Genomic DNA, 26929 nt, shown 5'->3' on the forward strand with positions numbered 1-26929 from the left:
TTAGGGATTGAGTTTTCAGTTTCACTTGTAAAGTTATGGTACAGACTTGCTTTCTTCTTCAGGAAGACAGAAGTGAGTTAACTCTGAGTTGCATTAAACCATGAGGTGTTACTGTAACAGGAATATGTCCCCTGCCCTGGTGACTGTTTTATCTTCCAAGTAAACATGCTGCTGCCCCCTTGCACAGTTACAAATGAGATTCTTTAACTAATACTCTGATTTTGCATGTTTATTCACATTTTTCCGTAAGAAAAGGGGATAAAGTTTAATATAAAAACACAAGTACCTAAAAAGAACTAGTCAATTTTAGTCCTTTGTAACACATCCAGCCACATACTAAAATCTCCATTCAAATAATTATTTCCAGGATCTGATCTTACTGAATCCTATCCACATTAAAGGAAACTACTCCCTCTAATGAAATGCAAAGTAGTAGGGCATCCTTCAGTTATCTGCAGGGAGTAGAGTTACATTTCATGTCATTCCGAAGGAGTTAAAATAACAGGCCCTGGCACTGGGCAGGCTCCCCAACTGCTTCACTCAGGAAGAAATAATGCATCAAACTTTTTAACCACAAGAGGGGACATCAAGCACATTATGAGGGGCTAAAGTAAGTAAAGAGTTCTGACAGAAGATTGTCAATGATTAGCATTGCATGAAAGTCGTGGATCTAATGCACTAGATTTTCTTGTGTTTAAACAGGTTCTTGAGATGTGCGTCTGAAAATATGGTTGTAATGCTCAAATGATCACGAGGAAAGTAACACTTCGGGTGCTGTCCTGTCTGTTAGGAGGGTTCCAGTTTCCTTTTCTTCATACCTTGGCTCTTCCTGTATGGGCTGCACTCTGCTGAATAAGACAACAGGTCCTTAGTAGGCAAATTATTCTGCTTTTCTCCACTTCCAAAACTTACCTATGTTTTTGTCAGTGTTTTTTCTCTCTTACCTAGAAGGGCATGGAGGATGGCCAAGTTGCTTTTCTGGGGAGATCTGTCTCCCTGAAGGAGCTTAAGTCTTATGTTCAGGTTCTGGTAAAAACAAAAAAATCTCCCCCTCCCTTACCCTTAACAGCCCTCCTAAAAACTATAAGATTGAAAAGAAGTGCTAGCTGGGGTTTGAAAGTGTAAAGCAGTCTATGGAGGAGGACAGCCCTCTACTTCAGTGAGTAAATCACACAACTGAGTTCCATGCTAGGACAGTTCCCTAGTCATTTTGCTGGAATGTGCTTGAAGTGTTCACAAACTGAATTGTGTTCCCTGCTCAGTTTCACATACTGCTACTCAGCACGATCACCTCTCTGTTCTTCCGTGGCTTCCTCCTGCTTACACTTCACTGTAGCCACTTACACTCCTTTTACAGTACGTACCTGGTGCACCTTGGTTGGAAGAGGGGCTGTAAGGCCTGTGTCTAGGGGACACCTGCCATTGTGCAGCTCTCTCATGTGCTTTCTTAGGGTTCATTGTTTGAGGGGTCCTGCTGCGAGTCATCATGTGATAGTGTCCAAGAGGCGTTGCAGGAGCCTGGGCTGCTACAGCTCCTTTTTTGTGGCTCTCCGTATCACTGAGAGTAGTGGTCTCTAGGGGAATGTCCCAAAGCTCAGGGTCATCTGGAACAATTCAAAGACATACATAACAAAGAGGGAAGAGAACAGTGTGGCAGCCCAGAGAAGGAAGCGCAGTTCCAGTACCAGTCCACCCTTTCCTCACTTGACCCCTAGAGGGGTTAAACTATAAAGGAGCTTGATGTTAAGTTTCCTTTTGCCTATTGATCTAACTCAAACTAAAATGAAAAATCACCTTCCCTAAGAGAAGCAGACACTTCAAGGGTTCTGTCTTGCAGCTACAGGCAGTAAGATGGAAGGAGGGGCAGCTGGGCTTGTTGTGCACTTTATGCTTTCAGGTGTAGGGTTAAAGGATACATGTGCAGCCAACAGACACTACTTGCTGAAAAGAATCTGATCTCACATGTATATGCACCAAGACTGAAATCTGTGTGAACCCTAATGGCTACAAGAAAAGATTCCTATAGGCAGGTTCCTTCTAGTGACCCTCTAATTCAGGCCTGCACAACATGTGGCCCCCATGGGCTCACTGTGCGGCCCTCGGGGGTTGAGTAGGTGGGCTCACTGTGTGGCCCGGGGGGGGTGAGTAGGCAAGCGGCGGGTGAGGGAGGGGAGCTGAGGAGGCGAGCGAGCGGGCACTGGCGGGGGGTGAGAAGGCGAGCGGAGAAGAAGGTGGCTGACCTGTTCTACTGATCTGGCTCCCATCCCCTCTCCCAGGGCCAGCTCCAGGCACCAGCAAAACAAGCAGCTGCTTGGGGCGGCACATTTCTAGGGGTGGCATTCTGGTGCCAGCCATCATAGGCGCCGACTCCAAGGCAGGGGGAAAAAGTGCCCCGCCGCCCCAGCTTACCTCCGCCTGCTCCCCTGAGCGTGTCACCGCCGCTTCGCTTCTCCCCCCTCCCTCCCAGGCTTTCCACGTGTGAAACAGCTGTTTCGCGCAGCAAGGCTGGGAGGGAGGAGAAGCCAAGCCGTGGGGCACTTGGGGGAGGCGGCGGAGGTGAGCTGGAGCGAGGAGTGGTTCCTCTACCCCCCGTTACTTCCTGCGCTCCCCCACCCTAGCTCACCTCCGTATGCCGGGGGAGGAAGCGGGACTGGGGATTTGGGGAAGGGATTTGGAAGGGGTGGAGTTGGGGCAGGGCCAGGCCTGGGGGGCAGAGGGGCACAAAAAAAAGGGGGGGGCGGCCAACATTTTTTTTGCTTGGGGCGGCAAAAATGCTAGAGTCGACCCTGCCCTCTCCAAGGGTTGCAGCTGTCTGGAGGTGCCTGCCTTCCACCCCTTCCTCATTCACACCTCATTCATTCAACAAGGCAATTGCTTACAAAGTGGGGGGAAGATCTTATTCTACTTCTAGCAAAAAGACATTTTTCTTTTAACTTAATTATACTACCTTAGGGGCCCGCTATAACAAATTACCGAGGTTCAATACTGCTGTTTCGGTGGGGCGGCACTGGGGAAGGATGATTTGTTTCCGCGGGGCAGGTGGCACTGGGGGTATGTGTGTTTCAGCAGGGCCGGGGGGTTGTTTCCGTGGGGCAGGCGGTGCTGGGGGGGGGTGTTGTGTTTCAGGGGAGCTGAGTGGTGCTGGGGTGGGGGGTTGGCAGCGCTTGGGGGGTTTCGGCCCTCAGCTGTTTTCTTTGGAGTAATATGGCCCTCGCCGCTTTATGAGTTGTGCAGGCCTGCTCTAATTGTAGGAGCTGTTTCATCACTAGGAGAGGTTTAAGTGTATGGTCATGAAGCAATTCACACCTCTGCCCATGTCTTTCCCCACCTCTAAGGGTTAGTGTTGCCACTTCCTATTGCTAAAGAAAAAGTGGTGCCCATGCCACTTTCCCAATCCCTTCATTAAATCCTGCCTCCGCCTCTGTGAACATTTAGCTACCATTCTTTGCTGACCTGCAAAGAACTCCTCTTCTGCAGTTTGCTCTTGTTGTGCTGCTGCTGGAGTGCTGTGTTTCACCAGTGAGGGATGAGAGGCTGCTGGGCACAGGTAACAAAGGGGAGCTATTAGTGCCAGAAATGCAAAAGGACACCACCTAACTCCTGAGGGGGAAGAGAGTCAAGTAAGATCAGAAAAACCAGCAGCACCTGATCCCAGATACGAGGTATTCAATAGCCACTCCTTGCCCTTTGCTGGAAAGGACGGTATAGCGGTAAGGCAGGAGATGGTATTTGGTAAGGCTTAGTAAGGACAAGGGAAACATCCTGAAATTTCTTGCAGCATGAGCAGAGGTTTGGTTCTCCCAGTCTTTCCTGTTGCTGCTCTACAGCAGCACTGCCTAACGTTTCCTAAGAGAACATAGGGGCAAGTTTGGTCATGTCCAGTCTGAGCCCACATCCCTGCCCTATAGGGAACAAGTATTAAAAACTTCAGATTTCCTTTTTTATAGCTTCCTTCACTCAGATAAGAGGTGGTAAAAGTAGGCAGCTGATGAGGGGTTAACCCTGTCAGCCACGCTTGTGCCCTGCACGTAGCCTAATTCACAGGTGGGGGGGTGTTATGTCTACACTAGTACCTTTGTCAGTCAGGAGATGAGAGAACCCACACCCCTGCCAGACTTAAGTTATACCAACAGAATTGCCAGCATGGACCGGTCTCTGGCCAACATAGCTACCCTTGCTCATTGGGGGTGGTTTAATTATGCCCAGGGAATAGCTCTCTCCCATCGGCATAGACCAGGTACATAGGAGACCTTAGAGCTGTGTAGCTGCAGTAATGTCTGTAGTGTAGACATAGTCTAGGTTGTTGGACTTGCAGATTCGCAGTGGTGTCTCTTACCCGGTTTGCTGACTGGATTGGCTACTGCCAGCTGTTTTTTCTCCATTTGCTCCCGGAACTGCTGCTGAAGCTGCTTCTGTCGTAACTTCCGCTGGTAAGTAGCATCACTCCCACAGACTAAGGTGATGTTATGTCTGTCCCAAGAAATAAACACACAGTTGGATGGCGCTCCAGCTACAGTTACACCTTAGGAAGAGGGATGCTTATAGCAATAGCACGCCAGGGAAAATACGATAGTAGTTAACGCTTCTATCACACCTTCCAACGAAAGGGCCCCCAAGTCCCAACATGCTTTACAAGCATTAACTATTTACAACTTCAGAGGTGCTTAGAGGGATAAACTAAGGCACAATGAGGCCCTGTCCAAGTTCATACAGGCAGTTTCTGGCTAGAACCCAGCTCTCCTGTCTGAATCATTTACATAAACCTATCCCTTACTCCAGTAGCAGAAACTGATTTGAATGAGGTATGAGAAGGTTTATCACAGCTTGTACCAGGCTCTGCACTTTGAGGAGCTCAGTCCAATGCAAATATTGCATGTGTAGGTGATTATTAGACACCTTGTGTGGCCATGTGCAGGCAGAAGTAGAGATGGAACAGCCTTGGACGCTCCGGGTTCTCCCAGTGCCTGCTGCTGGACTCGTACTCTCTAGCTTAGAGAGCCTGTGCTATGCACCTTGTAATGCAGCACTCCCTTATGCCTGAACGCCCCCTAAAAGCCTTCTGCTAGTCCCTGGAGAAATGTATGGTATAATACCTATGGATCAAATATAGAGTTGGTATTGTCTGAATTAAGGCGAGAACCAGCCCCAAGCTCACTGACTCAGGGGGCTCCTCAAGGTGACTCGTACATGCTCCTGCAGCTCCAGGGAGGTGGGATTGTGGGAGTGATTGGGGGAGTCTGTACATTTTAAGTGCCAAGAGTGATTAGAACATGCGCTGGCTGCTCATTTATTGTACAATATAAATAATAAACTAAAAATATATTCTCAGGTTAACACTCACCTGGAGCTGTTTTGCTGCTCCTGCTCAGCTGTGCTTAAGGAAGTCACCTCCTGTTCAGGTTTGCGTGGGGACAGGCTCTCACAGTGCTGGGGTTGCCCTGCACTCTGCTTCTGCAGACAGCTACTGTATCTAGCCTTCTCTATTGCGGGCTCAAAGTCTTGCCTTTTTGCTTTGGCCAAATCCAACTCAGGAGGCAGCTAGTATAAGAATGGTCAATGGATTATGATTCAATTCCCCCTCCCTCATCAACTCAAAAGTTAGAAGATGCTTTGAGTCTCTGTAACATTTCATGTTTTGTCTCTTCCTCTCTAGCTGCTCTTAAACTAGTTTAGGCAGGTATTGTCCCTTCCCACTTGCCAAGCACTGTTTGGGTTCTGTAGTCTGAAAGGAGTTAATGTGAGCGTTTGCAGAGCACCATCATTAGCAGTGTCAGCACAGTGCTTGTATAGAGGCAGTGCTAGCTAACACACACACAACAGAATTTTAAAATATAAAAGTAGTAGAATCCAGACAATCCCCATGGTATGTAAGCAGGCAAGGTAGTAAACACCAGCTATTACAATAATGTTAACTTCATAAATGTGTGCACAGACCTGTATTAGATCTGGCCAGAGAACTGTCTTCACCCTCCAACCCAGGAGTGGAAAAATACACCCCACCCTTTAACTGAGCACACTGTTGGGGCGGGAAGCTAGACAGAGCTACAGAGGGAGACACTGTACCCCCCAGCCTGGACTTGTAAGTGCAGAAATCTAAGAAGATGGCCATGTGCTACTGACACTAGCTTTGAGCAATTACCATACATATCCCTGAACCACTGTTAACCATGGCAAATAGCCGCCTTTAACTAAAAAGCCACAAAGGGATTTATTCTAATGAAAACTGTTCCAGCAATAAACAGATTTCACATGTGAATCACATTCTAATAATTCATATTCATTACAGAAAGTGTAACCGATTCAACATACAGCTATTACCTATGGTGATGGATACCTTAGAAATTCTTACATAATAGTAGTGAAGAAATAACAGATGGGTGGGGATGCTGAGACGGCATTAAGGGTTATAGCGGATGTGCCACTAAAAAGGGAAATACCATATTCCATGTAAAAAAATTAAGATATTCTTCTTCAGGGTTTAACCTTGGTTAAGTCAAAAAGCTTATGTCTAGCTTTGGGTACCACCCAAGAGACAAACCAGAGAGTGCCCTGAAGCGAGCAACAGCAACTATAAAAGGTCTGGAAAGTATCAGTCTGAGAAAAGATTGAGCCCTGGGCATGTTCAGAATCTGGGGAAAAAGATAAAAGACCGTAGTTAAAGGGGTGCTTATATAAAAAGTACAAAGGCCTCATCTCATAATGAAGCACAAAGTTTAGTAGAACTCTGGCCTCAAATACTTTGCTTAAGGACTGAAGACTAAATTTGTAGGGCCATGGCTCATTGGCTTCAACCAATCAGTTCCCCCTCCAACTCTTTCATCATGTATTTTTGGTTTTAAACATTAAAATGATGTTTCTCTAGCTGTCTCTGTCTTAAGGTTGGCTGGTTTTGATAGGCCAATCAAAAGACAGCAGAAATCCCTCCCGACCACGTACAATTTTGGAGTTTGCAGTTTCCATATTAATTCCACAGGAAGCTGCAATACTGCATTTCAGTCACCATGTGGTACTGAGTGAGATTATAAATCAGCACCTCCAAGTCCACCCACTTGATTCCAATATGGCACCCTCCAACAGGTACTGATGGCTGCTCCTCCTGGATTCTTCCCTAAGGTAAGCATGCCCAGGGCTCTACTTCTGTATACAAGACTCTGGTAAACTAGAACTAAAGTCTGTGGCAAGCCCTTCTCATTTCTACAGTATACTGGAAATTGTATGGTACCTTCAAATAGATCAAAAACTGGAGGGGTTTTATTATGGTAAATATAAAAATGAATGATACAATCAGTACAGGAGACCAGTACAGTGTTACATTCAGTTTATTTTTCTTAGCCCCTAAGTTTTCAGTTCTCTGTATGCTGAAGATTTCTGCACTGGTATTTTGCAAGCTGTCGGGGAGAGCTGAAGCTTTCGACAGCTGTGTAAGGGAAAAGCACTGGCTGCCAGCACTTTATTTAGACTAGAGTTCCCACTGTCGCCTACAGATGGTGAAGGTGGACTAGGGACAGTAGCTGCAGGCTACTATATGAAAAATTTCTAGTGTAAAAGAAGCTCTACTGTACAAAGCACAGTACAGTGGTTTGAGTAACTTGGTTTGATATGGGCCTGGAAATAGTTCATCCTTGTCTACACTAGTATTTAAATTATTATCAGCAAGGGTGTAGCTGGACCCACTACTGGTAATGATACAGAATGGTCTGGTGCTCGGGTACCATTTGATGGGAATGGTATGACAACCTGACTAGAACAGAGTAAACAAGACAAATGGAGAGAGCGAAACAGCAATGGGCTTAAGCATCAGAATGGCATTATTTTGATGAACTATTGGGAAAATCTTTTACAAAGAACAGTTCAGACAAACTAACTAGCAGCCAAGGGAGGCTGTGGAATCATTGTCACTGACACATTAATGGCTGGACACATTCACACACACAGCTAGCAAGTATGGTTTAGATATAATGGTTTCCATCCCTGTCAATACAGGGGGATGGAACCAATGACCTACTAACGGTTCCTGGCAATCTAAATTATTCTGCTTTCTCCAAAGCCCCTCATATCGCACCTGACGAGGAAGTTTATTCACTGATCGCAGGTAGTCTTTGTCCAGGATGCAGTTCCCAAGAGCATTTCCAAAGCACCTGAGGGACAAGAGAGCCTGCCATGACTGAGAATTTAACATTTTATTCTGTGCAAGCAGAAGGGCAACGTACTGGTTCTCCACTTACTTGAGTGCCCTCTTCAGTCCATCTGTCACTGCTTCTTTCCTTGCCTTTTCTAGGGACAACGCCTTAGATTTCAGGCCTTCACTCACTCCGTAACCCACATCTTCATGGTACGACCCATCCTATGGGGTGAGTTAAAAAAATGCAGTACTGTTGGAACTTTTGCTTTCACACATCTGACTATATATCTCTTATGTGGATTGTGTGTATTGAGTGGACTTGTATTTACTCTGTAGTAAGCTCAGCTTTCCAGGGGCCCACAGGACTGTCTGGTTTGACACAGTAACATGGTGTGTTGCAGTCCAGCTCCACACACACTAGTACTGTCATTCATGGTTCTTAAGTAACTAGCAGTTCACTGACAAATGGAGCAAACAAAAATACATCCATTTACCTTGAGTTGGACTTTCACAAATGCACAAACTCCCACATAGAATTTGCCATTGTTGAGATCAACGAAATCTGGGGAGAGCAGGAAGGAGATGGAGTTACAATGGAGACCCAAACAGTATATCACAGGGTGAAATTTCTGTCTCATGTTCATCTTCCTAGAAAGCTTAAACACTAAGCCCTGGTCTACGCATAAAATTTAGATCGACCTACCTACCGTGCCCTGTGCGCCATAGTTACACCCCCAGTGTACACATGGCTAGGTCGACAGAAGAATTCATCTGTCTACTGATGCCTGAGAGATGGATTACCAACAGCAACAGAAAAACCCCTTCAAATGACATAGGAAGCATCTGTGCGACGGCCCTATAGAGGCATAGTTGCAGTGCCGCACCTTTGCCGCTATAGTGCCCATAGTATAGACATGCCCTAAATGTGAACCACCTAAAAAAACTTATTTGCAAAAGTACCTGGTGTGAGGTTGGGGGGGGGGGGGGGTTTAAAACCCTTCTCAGGCAACTAGCTATCAGAAAAATCAATACCACTGAAGAAATACCAAGTTTCTCTATTCTGATTGGCTGGTCACTCCCCAGCATCTCTCCCTAAGAGATATGGTCTCACCTGCATACTGTTTGATTCACCTTAGATCATTACAATTTAGTTTAGAGTTAGTTAAGTTCATTTGATGCTATAGATTGGTTCACAGGTCTTGATTTGCAAGATGCTTATTTTCAGATCTCAATACACTCAACTTTCTAACTATAAGGATAGTTTACCCAAGGTGGTTGTGGAATCCCTGTGATTGGAAGTTTTAAGAACAGGGTTAGGCAAAAGCCTCTCAGGGACGGTCTAGGTATATCTGATCTTGCCTCAGTGTGGGGAGATGGACTAGAAGCCTTCTTGACATTCCTTCCAGCCCTGCATTTCTACCATTTTTATGAATATCTCAACATCACTATTCTATCTAGGGCCATACAGTTTCCAATCCTGTAGTGACTCATGCATATTTTTCACCCACTGGGAAGCTCCCTTGTTCCTGAGACCTTAATATAGTACTAGCAAAGTAGACGGTTCCCCTTTTGAGTCCTTAGCAACCTGCTCCCGTTACCACATGTCAATGAGTAGTGCATTTCTTGTGGCCATTACATCAGATAGGAGAGATTAAGGCCCCCTGTGTACAGTGTACCAGTTACTCTGAGGCCTCATCCGAAGTCCCCTCATAGTTCCACATAAACCAGTCCATTCATCTCTAGGTTTTCTTTCCTAAACTTCACTCTACCCTGAGTGAGGAGAAGATTCACACACTCAATGTAAAGAGAATATTGTCATTTTATCTAGGCAGAACAAGATCATTCAGGAACACACCCAGGGTATTTCTGGCATCTTTCTGACAGGGTTAAGTGGCAATCTATATTCATACAGATATTATCTGAATGCATTTCCGAGTACCTAAGAACCTGTTGTGAGTAAGGGTAGGAAAGATCCACTCAGTCATAGTGGGAAGGCTCCCATATCTGAAACATGTAAAGCAGCTACATGGAGCTCAATCCACATATTAGTCACTATTCCCTAGTACAGGCTGGCAGGTTGGATGCCAGTTTTCGTAGGACTGTCCTGCAGAGACTATTCACGTAGGCCTCTTAATACCCGCCTCAAAGGAAACAGAAAAATTCTTGTTAGTCACTCTGAGTGGAATCCATGCAGACAATTGACAAACAACGCATGGTTCCTTGTGCTATAGTAACAGCGTTTTTTCAAGATGTGTTGTCTATACAGATTACACAACCCATACTGCCTCCCTGCTACTTCATTCGCATACCTATAGGATTCTGTACTGATGAAGAAACTGAAGGGCAGTTGGGCCCGCTCCACCCTTTATGTCCTTTGGTGGGAGGCATGAGGGCCCCTAACATGGTCTCAATGGACACCACTGGCCAAACTAATACAATCTCATGTACAAGGGTGGAATCTATGTGGACAGCACATCTCGAAAAACCACAGTTACTGTAGGGACGGTTGAGTAACTATTCTTTCTCTTGGGATCTGTTGATACTGAACCATAACAAGTGACACTGTGTAGCAATGTATGGAGTGACACGAAAGGGTTCCACTCTATTTCAATGTCATGAGAAACATCTAGCGCCAGCAGGCTGTCAGTCCCTTAAATGCTGAGGATCCACTAGACTGACACTGTTCTAAAAATGTGCTTCTCAGATCTTTGTAACTCTCCAGCTTTCTTATCAGAATTCATTAGTGAGGAAGCCAGCACCAACCTTCTAATCACCAGGCTGAAATGCTGGTGCAGTTTAGGAGCTTCTCACTGTAATCCCTGCACCAGACTTAGACTCTCAAAGTGAATGTGCTGATCTTTCAGTACTGCACTTTGTTGTATGAACCTCAAGTGTCTTCTCCAACAGATGAAGTTTGAGGTGGCCCTCCTTCTTCTTTCTAGTGTGAGGGGTGAAAATGATGCAGACCAAGCATCAATATGGATTTTGTCCTTTATTAAGGCACTTAAAAGCACTCTTCATGGTCACCATTCTCACACCGCACAATGCAGAGAGACTACAACTAGTCTTTTTTACTAGCAACAGCCACAACATGAATGGTAAATGAAGAGAGACCACTAGGCCTGAACCATGTAACATTGTCCAGAACCTAAGAACATAGGGGTCAGGGCCAATGGAGTTTGGTCCCGAACAAAGCTGCAATAGTGACTCCTAACAATTAAGAGTGCAAACTTAACTGAAAGCTAAGGGCACCCTAACAAACTCAAAGGAGAATAGACTGAAGAAAGTACTGGGGATACCGCAGTGTTTCAACTTGCTGCTCCTGCAGTGTTCAGAAAAAACTCAGGGCAGTTAGGATTGGTCTCCTTTCTGCCATCTGCACAATGCACAGCATCAAGGAGTGTGTGCATGGCTCAAAGAGGCACTGTTAGCCAAAACTTTGAGTTTGTGTACCTGGCTACAGATATCCCAAATATGGGGACACATATGAGCAATTACCCGAAGAGTGTCTCAGGACCTGGATGCTGGTCACAAGGAGGTATTTTGCAGGAAGTTCCATAGCTGAAGTGGGGGGATGCATAAGTTGAGATGTTTGTTTGCGGGTAGCAGTTGCACGTGGTTGACAGTTGGCTCAGGGCCTAAGTTCCCTCTAAGCTGCGCAGCCGCACAGCAGCCTATTAAGTGCCACATAAGCACTCAGGGCTGTGGCGGGGAGAGATGCCTCTCCCTCGAGCCCAGGTGCTGCTGCGGGAAGAGAGAGAGCTGGGGGGAGTCCTCTCTCCCTGCTGTAGACCCGGGGCAACCTGCACCCCAAACTCCTCATCCACAGCCCAGAGCCCATACCCCCAGCCAGAGCCCTCCCCATCCCTACCCCAACCCTTTGCCCCAGCCCTGAGCCCCTCATCCTTGGCCCCACCCCAGAGCCTGCACCCCCAGTCCTCATACCCCCACACCCCAGTCCTCTGCACCAGCTCTGAGCCCCCTCCAACACTCCGAACCCCTTGGCCCAACCCCGGCCACATGAATTTTGTTGTGTGTGTCAATATGGAGGTGATGTGTCACACATCACCTCCATATTGGTGCACATAACAAAATTCATTTCGCACATGCATGGGAAAAGTTAGAGGGAACACTGCTCGGGGCTGCTAGGGTTAAGCAGATGGAAGAGTCCCGATGCAATGCTTTGGCCCAGTCATCCCCACTTGGCCGAATAAACTCATTTTCAGTAACTCAGAAGTCCCATTACACAAAGTTGAACTACTGAACATAAACAGGGTTTTCTTTACACGCAGGACAGATTTTGCTTTCTCCTAACTGTCAAGGAGCCTGTAGGCTCCAAAATTTCATCTGCGTCTTTTACAGGGATTGTCACTTTAAAGACATGTTTCCTGCTGTTTCAGCTGAACAAGTTCCAGGAAAGATGGTTTCTCAAACAGGGACCACATTCTGCCACTTTACAGACCCTAAGTATGAAGCAACAGGAACACAAATTCTCAGAGCCTGGAAAAAGATACTCACCAACATTCTGCTGAGTGACTGAATGAGCCCAGCCATTATAGCCAAACATTTCATTGGCCAGACTGATGACCCTGTGACCCTCAATATAACAAACCTGAAAAGAGGAATAGTGAATTTTAAAAAGTCCTTTACAGTCATAGCTGTACCGCACTAAGAAACCCTGTTAATTTCAAGAAACATTTGCCTGTGTGCAAACAAAGAAAAAAGAGCTGGTCCCTTCCAAGCCCAATCTCCAGAAGAAGATGGCACAACTGAGAGAGGCAGATTTAGTGAACACAAAAGAAAGGGGAAAAAAACCCCAAATAATTTATACACAATATGTAGCATTTATATAGTGATTTACATGTTCAAAGTACTGACCAATTAATTAATACCACCCAACATCCTATGAAGTAGGTAAATATTATTTCCATTTAAAGGATGAAGAAACTGAAGGAGAAAGTTAAGTGACTTGCCAAAGAAATCAGTGGCTGAGCAAGGGACAGTTTCTTATAGTGAAGAATTCTCTCTCTCCCACTCCCCACCCACAAAGTTTCTGCATACACACTTATTTGTACCTTCTGTCCTCCACCAGCCTGCCGGCTGCTGATGTACTCTGGACCCAGCCTCTGACGCAGGGCATTCTGAATGGCCTGGTATTCATCTGCTGTATACTGGTTCTTTAATAGAAGCATAGCAGAGTCAGACAGCTTTAGTTTCTTCACTCTATTACCTCCCCCACACCTTTCTCATCCCATTTTTCTTTATTCCAATCTTCCAGGAGAAGATGAGTATTCAACTCTCATGCTTCAGGATGTAAAGGATAGTCAAAGGGCTCAGGAAGGAAGTTACTTTGCTCCATGGGGTAGGTGTATTATGCTGGTGATATTGCTTGCTCTTGCAAGGAACTAGATTAGATGGATCAATGATCTTTGTTAAATTCTGTACAACTTTTCTCCAATTCTCCCAAGCAGCAAACATACCAATTACAAAGTGATAGAACTCAGCCAAGCACACCAGTCTGAAAGAATACCCTTGCTCCCATCCCTATGAAATCCTACAGCACTTGTAACATGTGCAAAGTCCAGTCCAGGCTGCAGGGGCATGAAACATAGGGATTCCTGCTATCAGCACCACTCATATTAGTCAGAAGATCAACTAGGTGTCACTACTTATTGCACTGGTAGAAATGTTAGTTAGAATCTATACACACTCTGCAACAGATACAGATAGGCTTAAGTATGTCTTCATGAATGTGGAGTGAGTGTTCCTGTTCTGCACGGATATCGGTGTGTGTGGGGGAGAACGGAGTTCAATTCCAGCTCCTGTCTGAATAGTAGTGTGGATGTCTTTTTCTACTCAACAGCACCACCCTTCACCCTAACTAAGGAACGGAGCTGGCCTTCTCCAAAGGGAATTTTGCTTAATCCTCTATCTTGCCGCTCTATTCACCTGCAAAACAGTGGAATTTTAAGAGATCCTCAGAGCTGTGCCAACTCCCATCCTGCCAGGCAATATAATTCAAGCAAACAGCATGAAACTTAAACAAAAAATTTCTAATGCACAATCATGAGGTTTTAACATTTAGATTTCAATGTATTGTTCCATTTAACTTTTTTTAGGAATAACTGTCCATTTTTTTTCTGGCAGTTATACAGAAATATATACCATCAGGCAAAAGAGAAAGAGAGCATTGTGTACAAACATACAAAGACATCATATTCATCAGCTAACTGAAGAAATAATGGCATGGAGAGGAGAATTCACAATGCAAGGCCAAAGGCAAACTCTGTCAATTGGTTTCTTCCAATGGCGGAGTGAAAACAGCTACCTTCTCTCCACCAATAGAGGAGAATGCATGTTTTTATAAGTAAGCCTGGGGCATGTCATCCACTATTAAGATAAACCAGTCTGTGATGGGGTGTACCTACCCTGCACTGGTTCAGAAAGGGTTAACCTCACACTGTGGGCTGAGGAAGCCACACCTCCATGCACCTGCTGGGTATGCTTCAGATGAACCAGAGTATAAAAGGGAGTAGCTCAATCTGGGCTGGCCATTGATGAGAGCAGATGTGTGTTGCAGGCTCCTAAAGGGAGACTGCTGGAGCTCCAGGACCCAGAAGCCAGTCGGACTGAGGCTCCAATGGACCCCCAGCTGGCCATTGCCGCTACTGGAGAACAGACGGGGAGGCCATGAGACTACCAACCTTGGAAGGGTAGGAAGTGACCCAGGGATTGGGACTGAGGTCTGGGTGACCAAGACTGACCGTGGAAGTACTGGTTCCCTAGGGTCCTGGGTTGGGACCAGTGGAGCTGGATGGGCCTGGGTCCCCCTACTCCAGCTGCCCCGCTGGTGTGAACTGCACTACTGACCGTAGCCATTGGGCCATACTGCCCTGAGCTACAGGCCTGCTAGATAGACTTGGGCCATTAGGCCAAACTGCCCTGAACAATAGGACAGCCTTATGGACTCTGGCCACTGGGCTGCACTGTCCTGCACTGAAGGGTGGCTGCATTGACTCTGGCCACTAGGCGGTGCTGCCCTGGGCCTGGGGCAGCTGTGGCAACACAGGAGGCCAGGCCACTTGGGATTTTGAAGTGGTTGCTGGAGAGTCAGCAGGAGCAGGCGGCACAACAAGAAGCAACACCAGACCAGCTGCTACAGCAGATCACAGCAGCAGCTCCTAATGGTGCAACAGTAGGAGCAGCAGTGCCAGATGGTGTAGGAACTGGCCACCCAACACCAAGTGCACCAACAGGACCAGAGGTGAGGACTGTTTTGGTGGGACTGCCAGTTTGTGTGACTAAGACGGGGCCCAGTGATGACCCTGAGGCGGTCTTTGTGCCATTCAAACGGGTAGTCAGGCCCAGTGGCCACCAGTACAGTGGGCTACCCTCTTGGCACCCTACTTAACTGGCCCAGCCCAGACCGCCTACCGGAACTTACACCCCCATGAGGCATTGGGATACAACAAAGTGAAGGCAGCCATCCTGGATCAGGCTGATGTCAGTCCTGAGATGTACCGCCAACGACTCTGTGCAATAGTACCTGCCCAAGGCCAGGCCGCAGCCCAGCAACTCCTGGGACTACTGCTGGTGATGGCTGGAATCAGAGAAATGGATCAGAGTTCAAGTGGTGGAGACGGTGGCACTGGAGCAGTTTACCCAAATCCTACCCACCATGGGAAGGAATGGGTGCAACGGCACTGCCCGGCAACCCTTGCTGAATTTGTCTTCTTATTGGAAGACTACATGACTGTTGAGGGTCAGAGCAGCAAAGCCCATAGACCAGGGAGCCCAGGAAACCGAGGTCATCCAGCCAAGCGGGGACCACACAAGGCCAATGTAGGAGCCCCCTCCACCAACCCAGGCCACCGGCCACCACAACCACTCCTGACACAAGGTGACTGACCGACCTTCCTGGGTCAGAAGGTACGAAACAACCACCTTAAGAGGATAGAGGGAGCCATCCAAAAAGAACTGGAAACCAAGCTGTCCCTAAGGCTGGTAGAGGAATCTCAGAGAGAGTGGCGGAATCCGATAGTACTGGTCTCAAAGCCTATTGGGGCCATCAGATTTTGTATTGATTTCAGGAAAGTTAACGCTATCTCCTGGTTCTACACCTACCCAATGCTTCGGGTAGGTGAGCTCCTCGAGCGTCTGGGTAGTGCTTAGTTCACCTCAACATCACATATAACTAAGGGGGATTGGCAGATACCCCTGACACTGGCCTCCTTTGAGAAGACTGCCTTCCCTACCCCGTTTGGCTTATATCAATTTGTCATGATGCCGTTTGGGCTGCATGGAGCCGCAGCCACCTTTCAGTGACCAATGAACCAAATATTATAGCCGCACAACCAAGATCTGGAAGCAAGTTGGGCTCAGGCTCCAACGGACCCCCAGCTGACCACCGCTGCCGATAGAGGAGAGACAATGGAGGCCATAAGACTACCAGACTTGGAAGGAAGGGTAGGAAGCAACCCAGGGATCAGGACTAAGGTACTGGGTGACCAAGACTGATTGTGGAAGCACTGTTTCCTAGTCCTGGGTTGGGACCTGGTGCAACAGGGTGGGCGTGGGTCCTCCTATCCTGGCTGCCCCACCAGTGGGGCAGCTGATGCCCAGAGGGCCGAACTGCGCAGCAGAAGGCCTGCCCTACTGACTTTAGCCATTGGGCCATATTGCTCTGAGCTACAGGGCTGCTAGAAAGACTTGGGCCATGAGGTCGAGCAGCCCTGAACAAAAGAATAGCCTTGTGGACTCTGGCCATTGGGCCACGCTACACTAGGGGCCAGGCAGCTGTGGCGACGTGGGAGGCCAAGCCACTTAGACTGCTAAAATCTCTGCTTTGATCCCTCCCACAACCCATTGCCCCATAATGGAGAGTGTACCTACTCCCCAACACAGTCCAATCCATCAGAAAAAGGAAAACATTCTTTCTGTCCTTTTAAAAAATAATTCAAGGCCCTTTCTCTGAGTAATTCAGATAAAAGCTATTAGTGTTGGAGAGACAGCTCTGCCACCAGCAGGGGAAAATGTAATGAGGATGTAGATTATCATGGTGAGGTATGATTTTAACATACAACTAGCATCCTGCATTAAAAACAATTAAGTGCTTTGTGAGATTTCCTGATGTGCAAGAAGATGACTTCCAGCTCTGTTCTAGATGGAGAGAGACTGACCTGTCCAAAGCACACAGCAGAGCTACCACTGTTGGAACCAATCTTGCTGGTGTGGCTTCCACTGTTTGTCCCTTGACTTTCAGACATTCCTAAAGACAAAGGAAAGAAAACAAATAATAAACACTGAATCATCATCATCGGAAAAACAAAAACCCCAAAACATCTGAATAGAAAGCAACAGATACAATAGTCTCACTGAAGACTTTTAGGATTGTAGGCTAGAAGAGACTTAGGCCAGGTCTACACTACCCCCCTAATTCGAACTAAGGTACGCAACTTCAGCTACGTGAATAACGTAGCTGAAGTTCGAAGTACCTTAGTTCGAACTTACCTTGGTCCACACTCGGCAGGCAGGCTCCCCCATCGACTCCGCGGTACTCCTCTCGCCGAGCTGGAGTACCACAGTCGACAGCGAGCACTTCTGGGTTCGACTTATCGCGTCCAGACTAGACGCGATAAGTCGAACCCAGAAGTTCGATTGCCAGCCGCCGAACTAGCGGGTAAGTGTAGCCAAGGCCTTAGTATGTAGTCCATCCCACTGTAAGCATGCAGCAGAAATCCCCTCATAAAGGATGCATTCAATATTATACCAATATTATACTTTTAATTCTAATGAGCAACCGCAGTTCCAATGGAAATTCATTTTGATTAATAATTCACTTTTTGCTTCCCAAGAGCAAATCTACCAGATCCCTGCAACATAACCACTTTTCTTAAACATAATCTACAGTGTTATAACTTTGTTAACTTCTGGTAGAGATGGGCTTTTGCTACTTTTTTCCTCATCCATAGCCTCAACCTGTTTTATCTTCCACATTCATTGTTCCCCTCAGGGCTTTTTCTATGTGGAAGTTAGGGTGTGAATTTAAAACACAATATTTATTCTGAACTAACTCTCCATATGGACATTGCAATTCCCCACTAACAACCCCTTTGTCTGGTTTATCTTCGGGCCTGTCTAGACTACAAAATTAAGTCGACTTTATCTAATTCAACCGTGAGCCTCCGAATTAATTAAGTTGATTATGTGTGGCCAAACCATGGTCATTATCTCACTGGAGTGTGTCCTCACTAGCAGTGCATCGTGAGTAGCTATCCCAAAGTGCAACTTGCCGCAGTGTATTTTGGGAAGTTTGTGCAATGCCTCATGGGACAAAAACATTGTCGCAGGAGAGAATGGGAACATTGCGTCAACATCCCATGATGCACTGTGCTCCCTCCCTCATATCAACGGCAAACAACCCAGTGGTTTTCGTGCCTTAAAACCTCCACGCATACGCCATAACCCCAGAAGCATGGAGCCTGCTCAGTTGTGCACTCTTGCTGTGAGCATCTCAAACACCTTGCACCTTCTCCTGCAGTATTTCCAGAACTGAAGTAGGGTCCGTCGCGCGGAACAAAGCCATGTCCTGCAAGCAGCCCTGCTGCAAGCCATTGAAAAAAAATAATTCACAGTTGCTGCTGGCAGTCACAGAACAAGCAGCTGCACTCTGTTGAGAGCCATTTCTGATCCCATGAAACAAGCACTGACTGGTGAGACTGCATCATTTTGCAGCTATGGGATGATGAGTAGAGGCTGCAGAGCTTTCGAATGTGGAAGGCCACCTTTCAGGAACTTTGTTCAGAGCTTTCCCCTGCCCTGCAGATCAGCAACACAAAAACGAGAGCTGCTCTGACAGTGGAGAAGTGAGTGGCGATCGCTATTTGGATGAGTGCAACGCCAGTTACTGGTCAGTGAGCAATCAATTTGGAGTAGGTATATCAACCGTGGGAGCTACTGTGCTCCAAGTGTGCAGGGCCATTAATCAACTTCTGCTATGAAGGGTAGTGAGTCTGGGAAACGTGTAGGACATAGTGAATGGTTTTGCTGCGATGGGGTTCCCTAATTGCGATGGGGCGAGAGATAGCACACATATCCCCATCTTGGTACCAGCCTACCTTGACAAAGAGTACATAAACGGAAAGGGATACTTTTCAAAGATGTTGCAAGCGCTGGTGGATCACAGGGGGTGTTTCACTGACATCAACGTAGGATGGTTGGGAAAGGTTCATGACGAGCGCATCTTTAGGAACTTGGGTCTGTTAAAAAAGCTGCAATCCAGGACTTTCTTTCCAGACCACAAAATGAACACTGAAGACATTGAGATGCCATAGTTATCCTGGGGGACCCAGCCTACCCCTTGCTCCCATGGCTCATGAAGCCATAGACCGGCCATATGGACAGTAGTAAGGAACGGTTCAACTATAGGCTCAGCAAATGCAGAATGGTGGTTGAATGTGCCTTTGGTTGTTTAAAAGGGCGCTGGAGAAGTTTACTAACAAGGTTGGACCTTAGTGAAGCTAACATCCCCATGGTTATAGTTGCCTGCTTTGTGCTCCGTAATATCTGGGGGGGAAAGGGGAAAATTTTCTGCAGGGATGGGCACTTGAGACAGCTCACATGTGTGATAAATGAATGGGAGGAGGTAGCTCCCTTTGATGGACCCCCAGCCAGCCAGTTAACTGTAAAATCCCCCTTGGTAGCTGTTCTCTACTTGCTTTACCTGTAAAGGGTTAAAAAGTCCCCAAGGTAAAGAAAAAAACCAAAAGAGCCAATGGGAAGGCTACAATTTTTTGTCTGTTGTTCTCTGGGCTGCAGGGACATGGAGCAGCAATGCTATAAGCAGAAATGCTGTGTAAGGTTTGAACCAGGTATGAAAAAGTATCTTCCATACCTAGAAGAAATCATTTGGATGGGGAATGTTTAGTTAGACGCCATCAGGTTTATTTCTTATTTTGGCTTGTGAATCTCCTCTGTACTAATCCCTGATGCTTTTGTTTGCTTGTAACCTTTAAGCTGAACCCCCAAGAAAGCTAGTTTCAGTGCTTAATTTTTGGATTTGCTCTTTTAAAATCTAGAAAAAGCCTAAGTTCCAAATGTATTTTCTTTCTTTTTGTTTTAATAAAATTTACCTTTTTTAAGAAGGATTTGGATTTTTGTGTCCTAAGAGGTTTGTGCATATGCTGTTTGATTAGCTGGTGGCCACAGCTAATTTCCTTTGTTTTCTTTCTCAGCTCTTCCCCAGAGGGGGGTGAAAGGGTTGAGTATACGCCACAGGGAGGAATTCCCAAGTGCTCCTTCCTAGGTTCAATGGGGATTTTTTTACATTTGGGTGGTGGCAGCGTTTACCAAGCCAAGGTCAGAGAGAAGCTGTAACCTTGGGAGTTTAATACAAGCCTGGAGTGGCAAGTTGTCATAAATATGAAGAAAAGGGTGGCATAAAATCCCTCCTTGGCAGCTGTACTGAATCGCTTTACCTGTAAGAGGTTAAGCAGCTCAAATCACCTAGTTGGCACCTGACCAGAAGGACCAATGAGGAGGAACAGGCATGCCAAAGGGTTAGCCTGCAAAGCCAGAGTCCAACAAGCAGTTTTTTTTCTTTTCTAGCTTCATGGCAACGAAATAGTTAGGCTAAGTAGGGCAGCCTATGCATGAGGTTGAGGTCAGGCACCGAAACCCTAGAGAAACCAGTCTTCCCAAAGCGGCACACCACAGAGAAGACAGACCCAGATCAAGCCTAGACATCCAACTCCATGACAGAAATGCAGAGAAAAGGTGGGGGACTGGGAACTTCCCAGGAGGGAAGGGTCAGCCCTCCCACAACCGAGATCCAGATGCCAGGATGGAGGGATGCCCTTAACCCAGACCGAGTTCTGACTGCGGAAGACAGGGATTTCTTCCTACAGATGAAGTGCTTGGAGTTGGAAGTGGAGAGGAGACAGGTGAAGCACTTGGAGGCAGAAATGCAGGTGAAGCGCTTGGAGGCAGAAGCAGAGAAGAGGAGAGAGGCGAAGTACTTGGAAGTGGAGCCTGAAGCGCTTAGAGCTAGAAAAGGCTAAGCTGGATCAGATAGCCCTAACAATCCTTCTCCAGGTACCGCTCCCCATTCCAAGAAATTTCCCATATACAAGGTAGGCAATGATACAGAGGCCTTCTTAGAAAATTGCAAAAGCTCCTGCCTTGGATACAATACCCCTATAGACCAGTATATGGTGGACCTGAGGCCGCAGCTCAATGGACTCTTAGCAGAGGTGGCAGCTGAAATGCCTAAAGAAAACATGAACGAGTACAAACTTTTTAAACAAAAGGCCAGAATTAGAATGGGGCTAACACCCGAGCATGCCCATCGGCGGTTCAGAGCCCTAAGGTGGACAACAGACATGGACATGTTACAGATGGGTGTAATCCGCCCCTCTGAGAGTGCATGGGCCTCTCCGGTGGTTCTGGTTCCCACTTCTTTGGTGGAGTTTAGCTCTTCAATACTTTGATTTTGAGATACAACACATTTCAGGAGCCTCTAACAAAGTGGCTGATGCACTCTCCCGGGAAGGTTTCCCAGAATCAGCCGGGTAAAAATGTCCCGGCATTCTAAGTTATTGTAGTCCTTGAACTGTAAAAAGTACTGATTAGTTCTTCATGTAATTATTAGTAAAATTAGAGGTGCATGCATCTTATTAACTGTTTCCTAAATCTCCAGGAAGAAATCCCAGCCGGTGTGGACCCAACCTGAACCAGGCTGGCCAGCACGGTCTGTGATTTGGGGGGCGTGTGATAAATAAAGGGGGGGGATAGCTCCCTTTGATGGACACCCAGCCAGCCAGTTAGCTGTAAAATCCCTCTTGGTAGCTGTTCTTTACTTGCTTTACCTGTAAAGGATTAAAAAGTCCCTCAGGTAAAGGGAAAAAAAGTGGGCACCTGACCAAAAGAGCCAATGGGAAGGCTAGATTTTTTTTAAATGGGGAAACAAAGGGAAAGTTTGTTTGTCTGTTGCTCTGTCTGGATTGGAGGAACACAGAGCAGCAATGCTATAAGCAGGAATGCTGTTGAAGGTTTGAACCAGGTATGAAAAATTATTTTCCATACCTAGCAGGATTCATTGGGATAGGGAATGTTTAGGTAGACATAATCAGGTTTTCTTTATTTTGGCTTGTGGATCTCCTCTGTGCTAATCCCACATGCTTTTGTTAGCACTGACCCCTCACTTGGTAAGGCAACTCTCCCATTTTTTCATGTGCTGTATTTTTATACCTGCCTACTGTATTTTCCGCTCCATGGATCTGATGAAGTGGGTTATAGCCCACGAAAGCTTATGCCCAAATAAATTTGTTATTCTCTAAGGTGCCAAAAGGATTCCTCGTTTTTATTATTTACAGGTAATTCTCTTCAAATTTGCCCTGTAAGGGTCCCAGGCAGTTCCTCCCCACCCATCGTCAAGGAAAGAGATGCACAAAAATCTAGGTTTTGCACTGTGCTCCAAAAATGATCATGGCCCTACAGTTTTTTATCCTGACCTCAGCTGGCAGGAAATTCCACAACCAATTAGCCCATCTAGGTTCTTCTATAGTGCCTATTACTGTAGTACTTTAACACCCCATAAGCTTTTTAAAAATAAAATTATTCCCCTTCTTTATTCAATGTGTCAGAGTAATCTGCGTGTAGGTTGTTTTTAAAAATAAAGTAATTGTTTTGAGAAGGCCAAATCAAAGAAATTAATTTTGGATAGAGTTCTGAAAGTGGTGAGGTGAATGTGGTTTATTCTTATCTCTTGCGGTAAGGAGTTCCACAGTTTTTATCTAGCTGCTGAGAAAGTTTCACAAGTTCCCCTGTAATGGCTACCAGCTTCACTGTTCCAACTGAACATAGCTATTGTGGGAAATGATAGTCCAAGGGCCACACACACACTCACACTCACACACACACACACACACACTAAAACAATTTTTCATGCAATCTGTAGTTCATAATACTCTTATTTTCTTCCTCCCCAGCATGTTACCCCTTTTTTCAGTATGTGATAAGAAATTTCCTTCAGAGTGAGGCAATGGTTTGCTGAGTGAAAATCTCTTACATTCTTTCAATAACAATCATTCCACAGATCCCACCCAGAGCAAGCTAGTCAAACATGTGAGCTCAAAGAGGTACTTAGCTGGCTGGTACTGGAGACAATCCAGTGCATTCTGTTCTAAATTCCTATTTATCCCATTTTTCTTATTTTTAGATAATCTACAATTATATAGGATATTTCCTTCTACAATATTTCCTTCCCACCGCATTTTACAGACAAACCAATATATAAACTATATGCAGATAGCTGCATTTCAGTGGTGGATAGAGCAATCTTTGAAGTAGAACATTGCATGTGTTTTTAACAGGGCACAAAAAATGCTGCGTAACAGTTTAGGACAAACTGGGAATGTTACAGTATCAAACTGAAATTGCAGTGGAATTTAGATAGTGTGTGTAAACTTTATAGGGGACTTTTTATTACGCAGCTTACCTGACACAAGTAACCTTTCACTTTGGTCACATTACTCAGTATTTTAAACTTTCACATTTGTAAAATGATGTAGAAGAAAATGGCTTGTCCTGGAGAGCGGACCCTTATTGCGCACACATTCTGTGTTTAAACATCTCATGAAAAATCTCAGAATAACTTTAATTTATATAACTTCTTTCTTTCAGAAGAATACCAAAGATCTTTACAAACTCAGACTGAGATACCAGTTTTACACAAACCAATTCAGTCACCTCTATAGTGGAAAAACATAGCTGTGTAACAAAACACAGCAATACTGCACGATTGTTTGGGACTGGCAGTGACAAACACAATATCCATGTGTAAGTGTCGTGGGAATTTAGTTTGGTAGAATGCAATTAACAGAATAGAAATTAATCCAGGAGAGCATCTAACATCCCTGCTTTTATAATATTAAAAGTAGTATGAAGTCATTCAAGCCACAGGTACTAAAAAATGTAGTTGTTTTATCAGGTACAAAGATAGCATTTCAAGCAGCAGGACAGTAAACCCTAAATGAATCTGGGATATTAGTTCAGTACTGACAGGTTTCAGAGTAGCAGCCGTGTTAGACTGTATCCACAAAAAGAACAGGAGTACTTGTGGCACCTTACAGACTAACAAATTTATTACAGCATAAGCTTTCGTGGGCTACAGCCCACTTCTTCGGTACTGACTATGCATCTCATTCTTTGAGACTTATATGTGCTTCTGTTCCATTCTAGCTTGTTGCTGTCTTTCTTTACAGAAAATTATTTAAGTTGCAAAATGTAGTCTTTAAACTTGAGGCTGTTAGAATACTTTAGTCCTGTGCAAGACACAGTACCCATTTCCTTCAGATCACTTTTCCCCTTGGGTTGCTGCTGCCATATGTGGAAGCACACGCTGCAGGCTGTCATTCATGCACCACTTTTCCTGTTTTCTACTAGAGAAGGGTAGATATGCTGTCTCAGGGTAAGTCTACAGCTAAAACACTGCTTTGGCGCAGCTGCCACTGCTGTAGTATTTTAACAAAGACACTGGAAGAAAGCTCTTCCATCAGCTTAATTAATCCACCTCCCTAAGAGGCGGTAGTTATGTTGGCAGAAGAAGTGCTGTCTGCACACGTGTGTGTGTGTGTTAGGTCAGTACAACTACAGCGCTCAGGGGTATGGCTCTTTCACACCCCTGAGCAACACAGTTATACCAATATAGGTCTATAGTGTAGACCAGACCTTAGATTGCGTTGTAAAAAAATTCTGTATGTTAGACAGGGCTTGGGTTGGTACATAGCAGTATGGTGTATTGGCATCGCTCTCAAGCAGTTAATTTGTTCCCCAGAATTTCACTTTAAAAAACACCAATAACAAAAAAAGTCTCTAGCTTTTATGATCACAAAAACACATACCAATACAGAGACATCTAGATCAGCCCATGGAGCCTGTAACAGTATCTCTGAAAGGTGTGAATTACTCTATACCGCTCAGATGTTCGGTGATGATAATTTAAGGGTATGTCTACACTTACAGAGTTTTTGCGCTGTAAGTTTCACTGGTGATAGTGAACCAGTGAAAGTAAAGCACTGGTTTGTGTACTCACTCAATTCTTCAGGTGTCAGAGAGTGTTTACACTACCAGCACTTCGATCCCCTATGAGAGCAGCGCTGTAGGACAGCTATCCCACAGTGCAGCTATCTCGATAGGTCTTGTGGGAGGAGGGAGGGAGCAGAAGTGCCCTGTATTGCCCTTAGTCTCTAAGGGTACTTCTACACTTACCTCCGGGTCCGGCGGCAGACAATCGATGTTCTGGGATCAATTTATCGCGTCTGGTTTAGACGCGATAAATCGATCCCGGAAGTGCTCGCCGTCGACACCGGTACTCCAGCTCGGCGAGGAGTACGCGGCATCGATGGGGGAGCCTCCCTGCCGCGTCTGGACCCGCGGTAAGTTCGGACTAAGGTACTTCAAATTCAGCTACATTATTAACGTAGCTGAATTTGCATACCTTAGTCTGAAGTGGGGGGTTTGTGGGGACCAGGCCTCAGGAGCCCCATTACTTCCTTGTTTCTTCTGTGGCATTTTTTAAAAAAACACCTCCTGCTGTCTGGCTGCTTTCCCCACGCCATCTACAAACAAAAGGAAAGGGAGCTTCAAACTTCCTGGGGCTTACAGGTGGAGGGGCGGATGTCCATGCGTCAGAGCAGCTGGCCAGGGTGTTCGCTTTTGGAACGGTGGGATATCCTCCGGAGGCCAAAGGGTGTTTACACTGCTAGAACGTGTCTTCACTTTCACAGCAGCACATAAAAAACAGCGGTAAGAGCTGTATGCCTCTTGCGAAGGTGGTTTACTTAACGGCAAAAAGTCATTAACAAGCGTAGATGCTCCCAGAGTTTTAGCGCAAACAAGGGACTTTTTGAGCTTTAAAGGGTAAGTGTAGACATACCCTAAATGTCCACAGTATCAGCCATTTGATCCTCCTTGTAAGAAAGGAGCAGGAGGATCCTACATCTACCCCAGCTACCGCGGGGCTGGCCTTGGGAGACGCCCCCGCAACTTCTACTCTCCCAGTCGAGGATCACGTTGATCTGAACGACCTACGGCGAAGGCGTCTCATGTCGACAGCTCGTCGGGGGACGACGACGGCGCCTAACTCTGGGCAGAGACCCCCCCCCTTCCCCTCCAACTCCGCCCCCGGCTCTGCTGCGCCCGGCTCTCCCATCGCGGCCGGCCGGGCACGTGTCTCGTGGCCGCTCCCCGATCGCAGCCGCCCCGCGCCCCCGAGCGCGCGGAAAGTCGTGGCCGGGCCCGCTGCGACATTAGCGCCGTTTCAATAACGAGGCCCCGCGTGCTCAGCCGAGAGCCGGCTCTGGAGCGGAGGCGGCGTCACTCTCCGTCCCGGGGGAAGCTGCGTCTGCATCGGCCCCGGCACGGTGGGGGTGGGCGCTACCCCACAGGGTCTATCAGCCAGTCACGGCGGGGGCGCGGCGCTTGTGCATCCACCGGGAGACCACATAAGGGGCGGGCACCACCCCCCACGCGGCTGGTTCGCTCAATACCTGTGCGTGAGTGGGGGTGGGGCTCCACTCCTTTCTTCAGCAGCAGCAGCTCTACCCTATCGAGAACGTGGTTACGGCAAGCGGGAAAAGACAAACTTCCCGCCTACACCAGACGCGCCAGGGACGACGTTGACCTCGTGACGGTCTTTTTACAGCCACTTCGGCGCACGCGCACGCGCTAAGGGTCCAGGAGCAACAGCCCAGCGGTCAGGGGGCGCAGCAGCTTCCGAATCTCCCTAGCTCGCGCGGCGCAGGCAGG

General features: G+C 46.6%; 1 protein-coding gene across 6 annotated transcripts; it reads right to left on the reverse strand.

The window, feature by feature from the left end:
* Positions 1–214: 214 nt before the first annotated feature.
* Positions 215–26927, reverse strand: RAD52 (RAD52 homolog, DNA repair protein). Of its 6 annotated transcripts, none has more exons than XM_065582507.1 (12): positions 26671–26927; positions 17302–17390; positions 13198–13299; positions 12641–12734; positions 8617–8684; positions 8226–8344; positions 8063–8138; positions 5342–5538; positions 4337–4470; positions 3454–3534; positions 1365–1604; positions 215–845 (listed from the first exon to the last, which is right to left on the reverse strand). In XM_065582507.1, exons 2-12 carry the CDS (start codon positions 17386–17388, stop codon positions 787–789), a joined length of 1257 nt encoding a protein of 418 aa, XP_065438579.1. In that variant the 5' UTR covers positions 17389–17390; positions 26671–26927; the 3' UTR covers positions 215–786. The 6 variants fall into 6 exon arrangements, with proteins under 6 accessions (XP_065438579.1, XP_005288034.2, XP_005288033.2 ...); XM_005287977.5 differs by having other exon boundaries at positions 215–848; positions 26671–26918; XM_005287976.5 differs by having other exon boundaries at positions 3454–3537; positions 26671–26918.
* Between the last annotated feature and the right edge of the window lie 2 nt (positions 26928–26929).

The sequence above is a fragment of the Chrysemys picta genome, chromosome 1 (assembly GCF_011386835.1).
Source record: "Chrysemys picta bellii isolate R12L10 chromosome 1, ASM1138683v2, whole genome shotgun sequence".
Taxonomy (NCBI): Eukaryota; Metazoa; Chordata; order Testudines; family Emydidae; genus Chrysemys; species Chrysemys picta.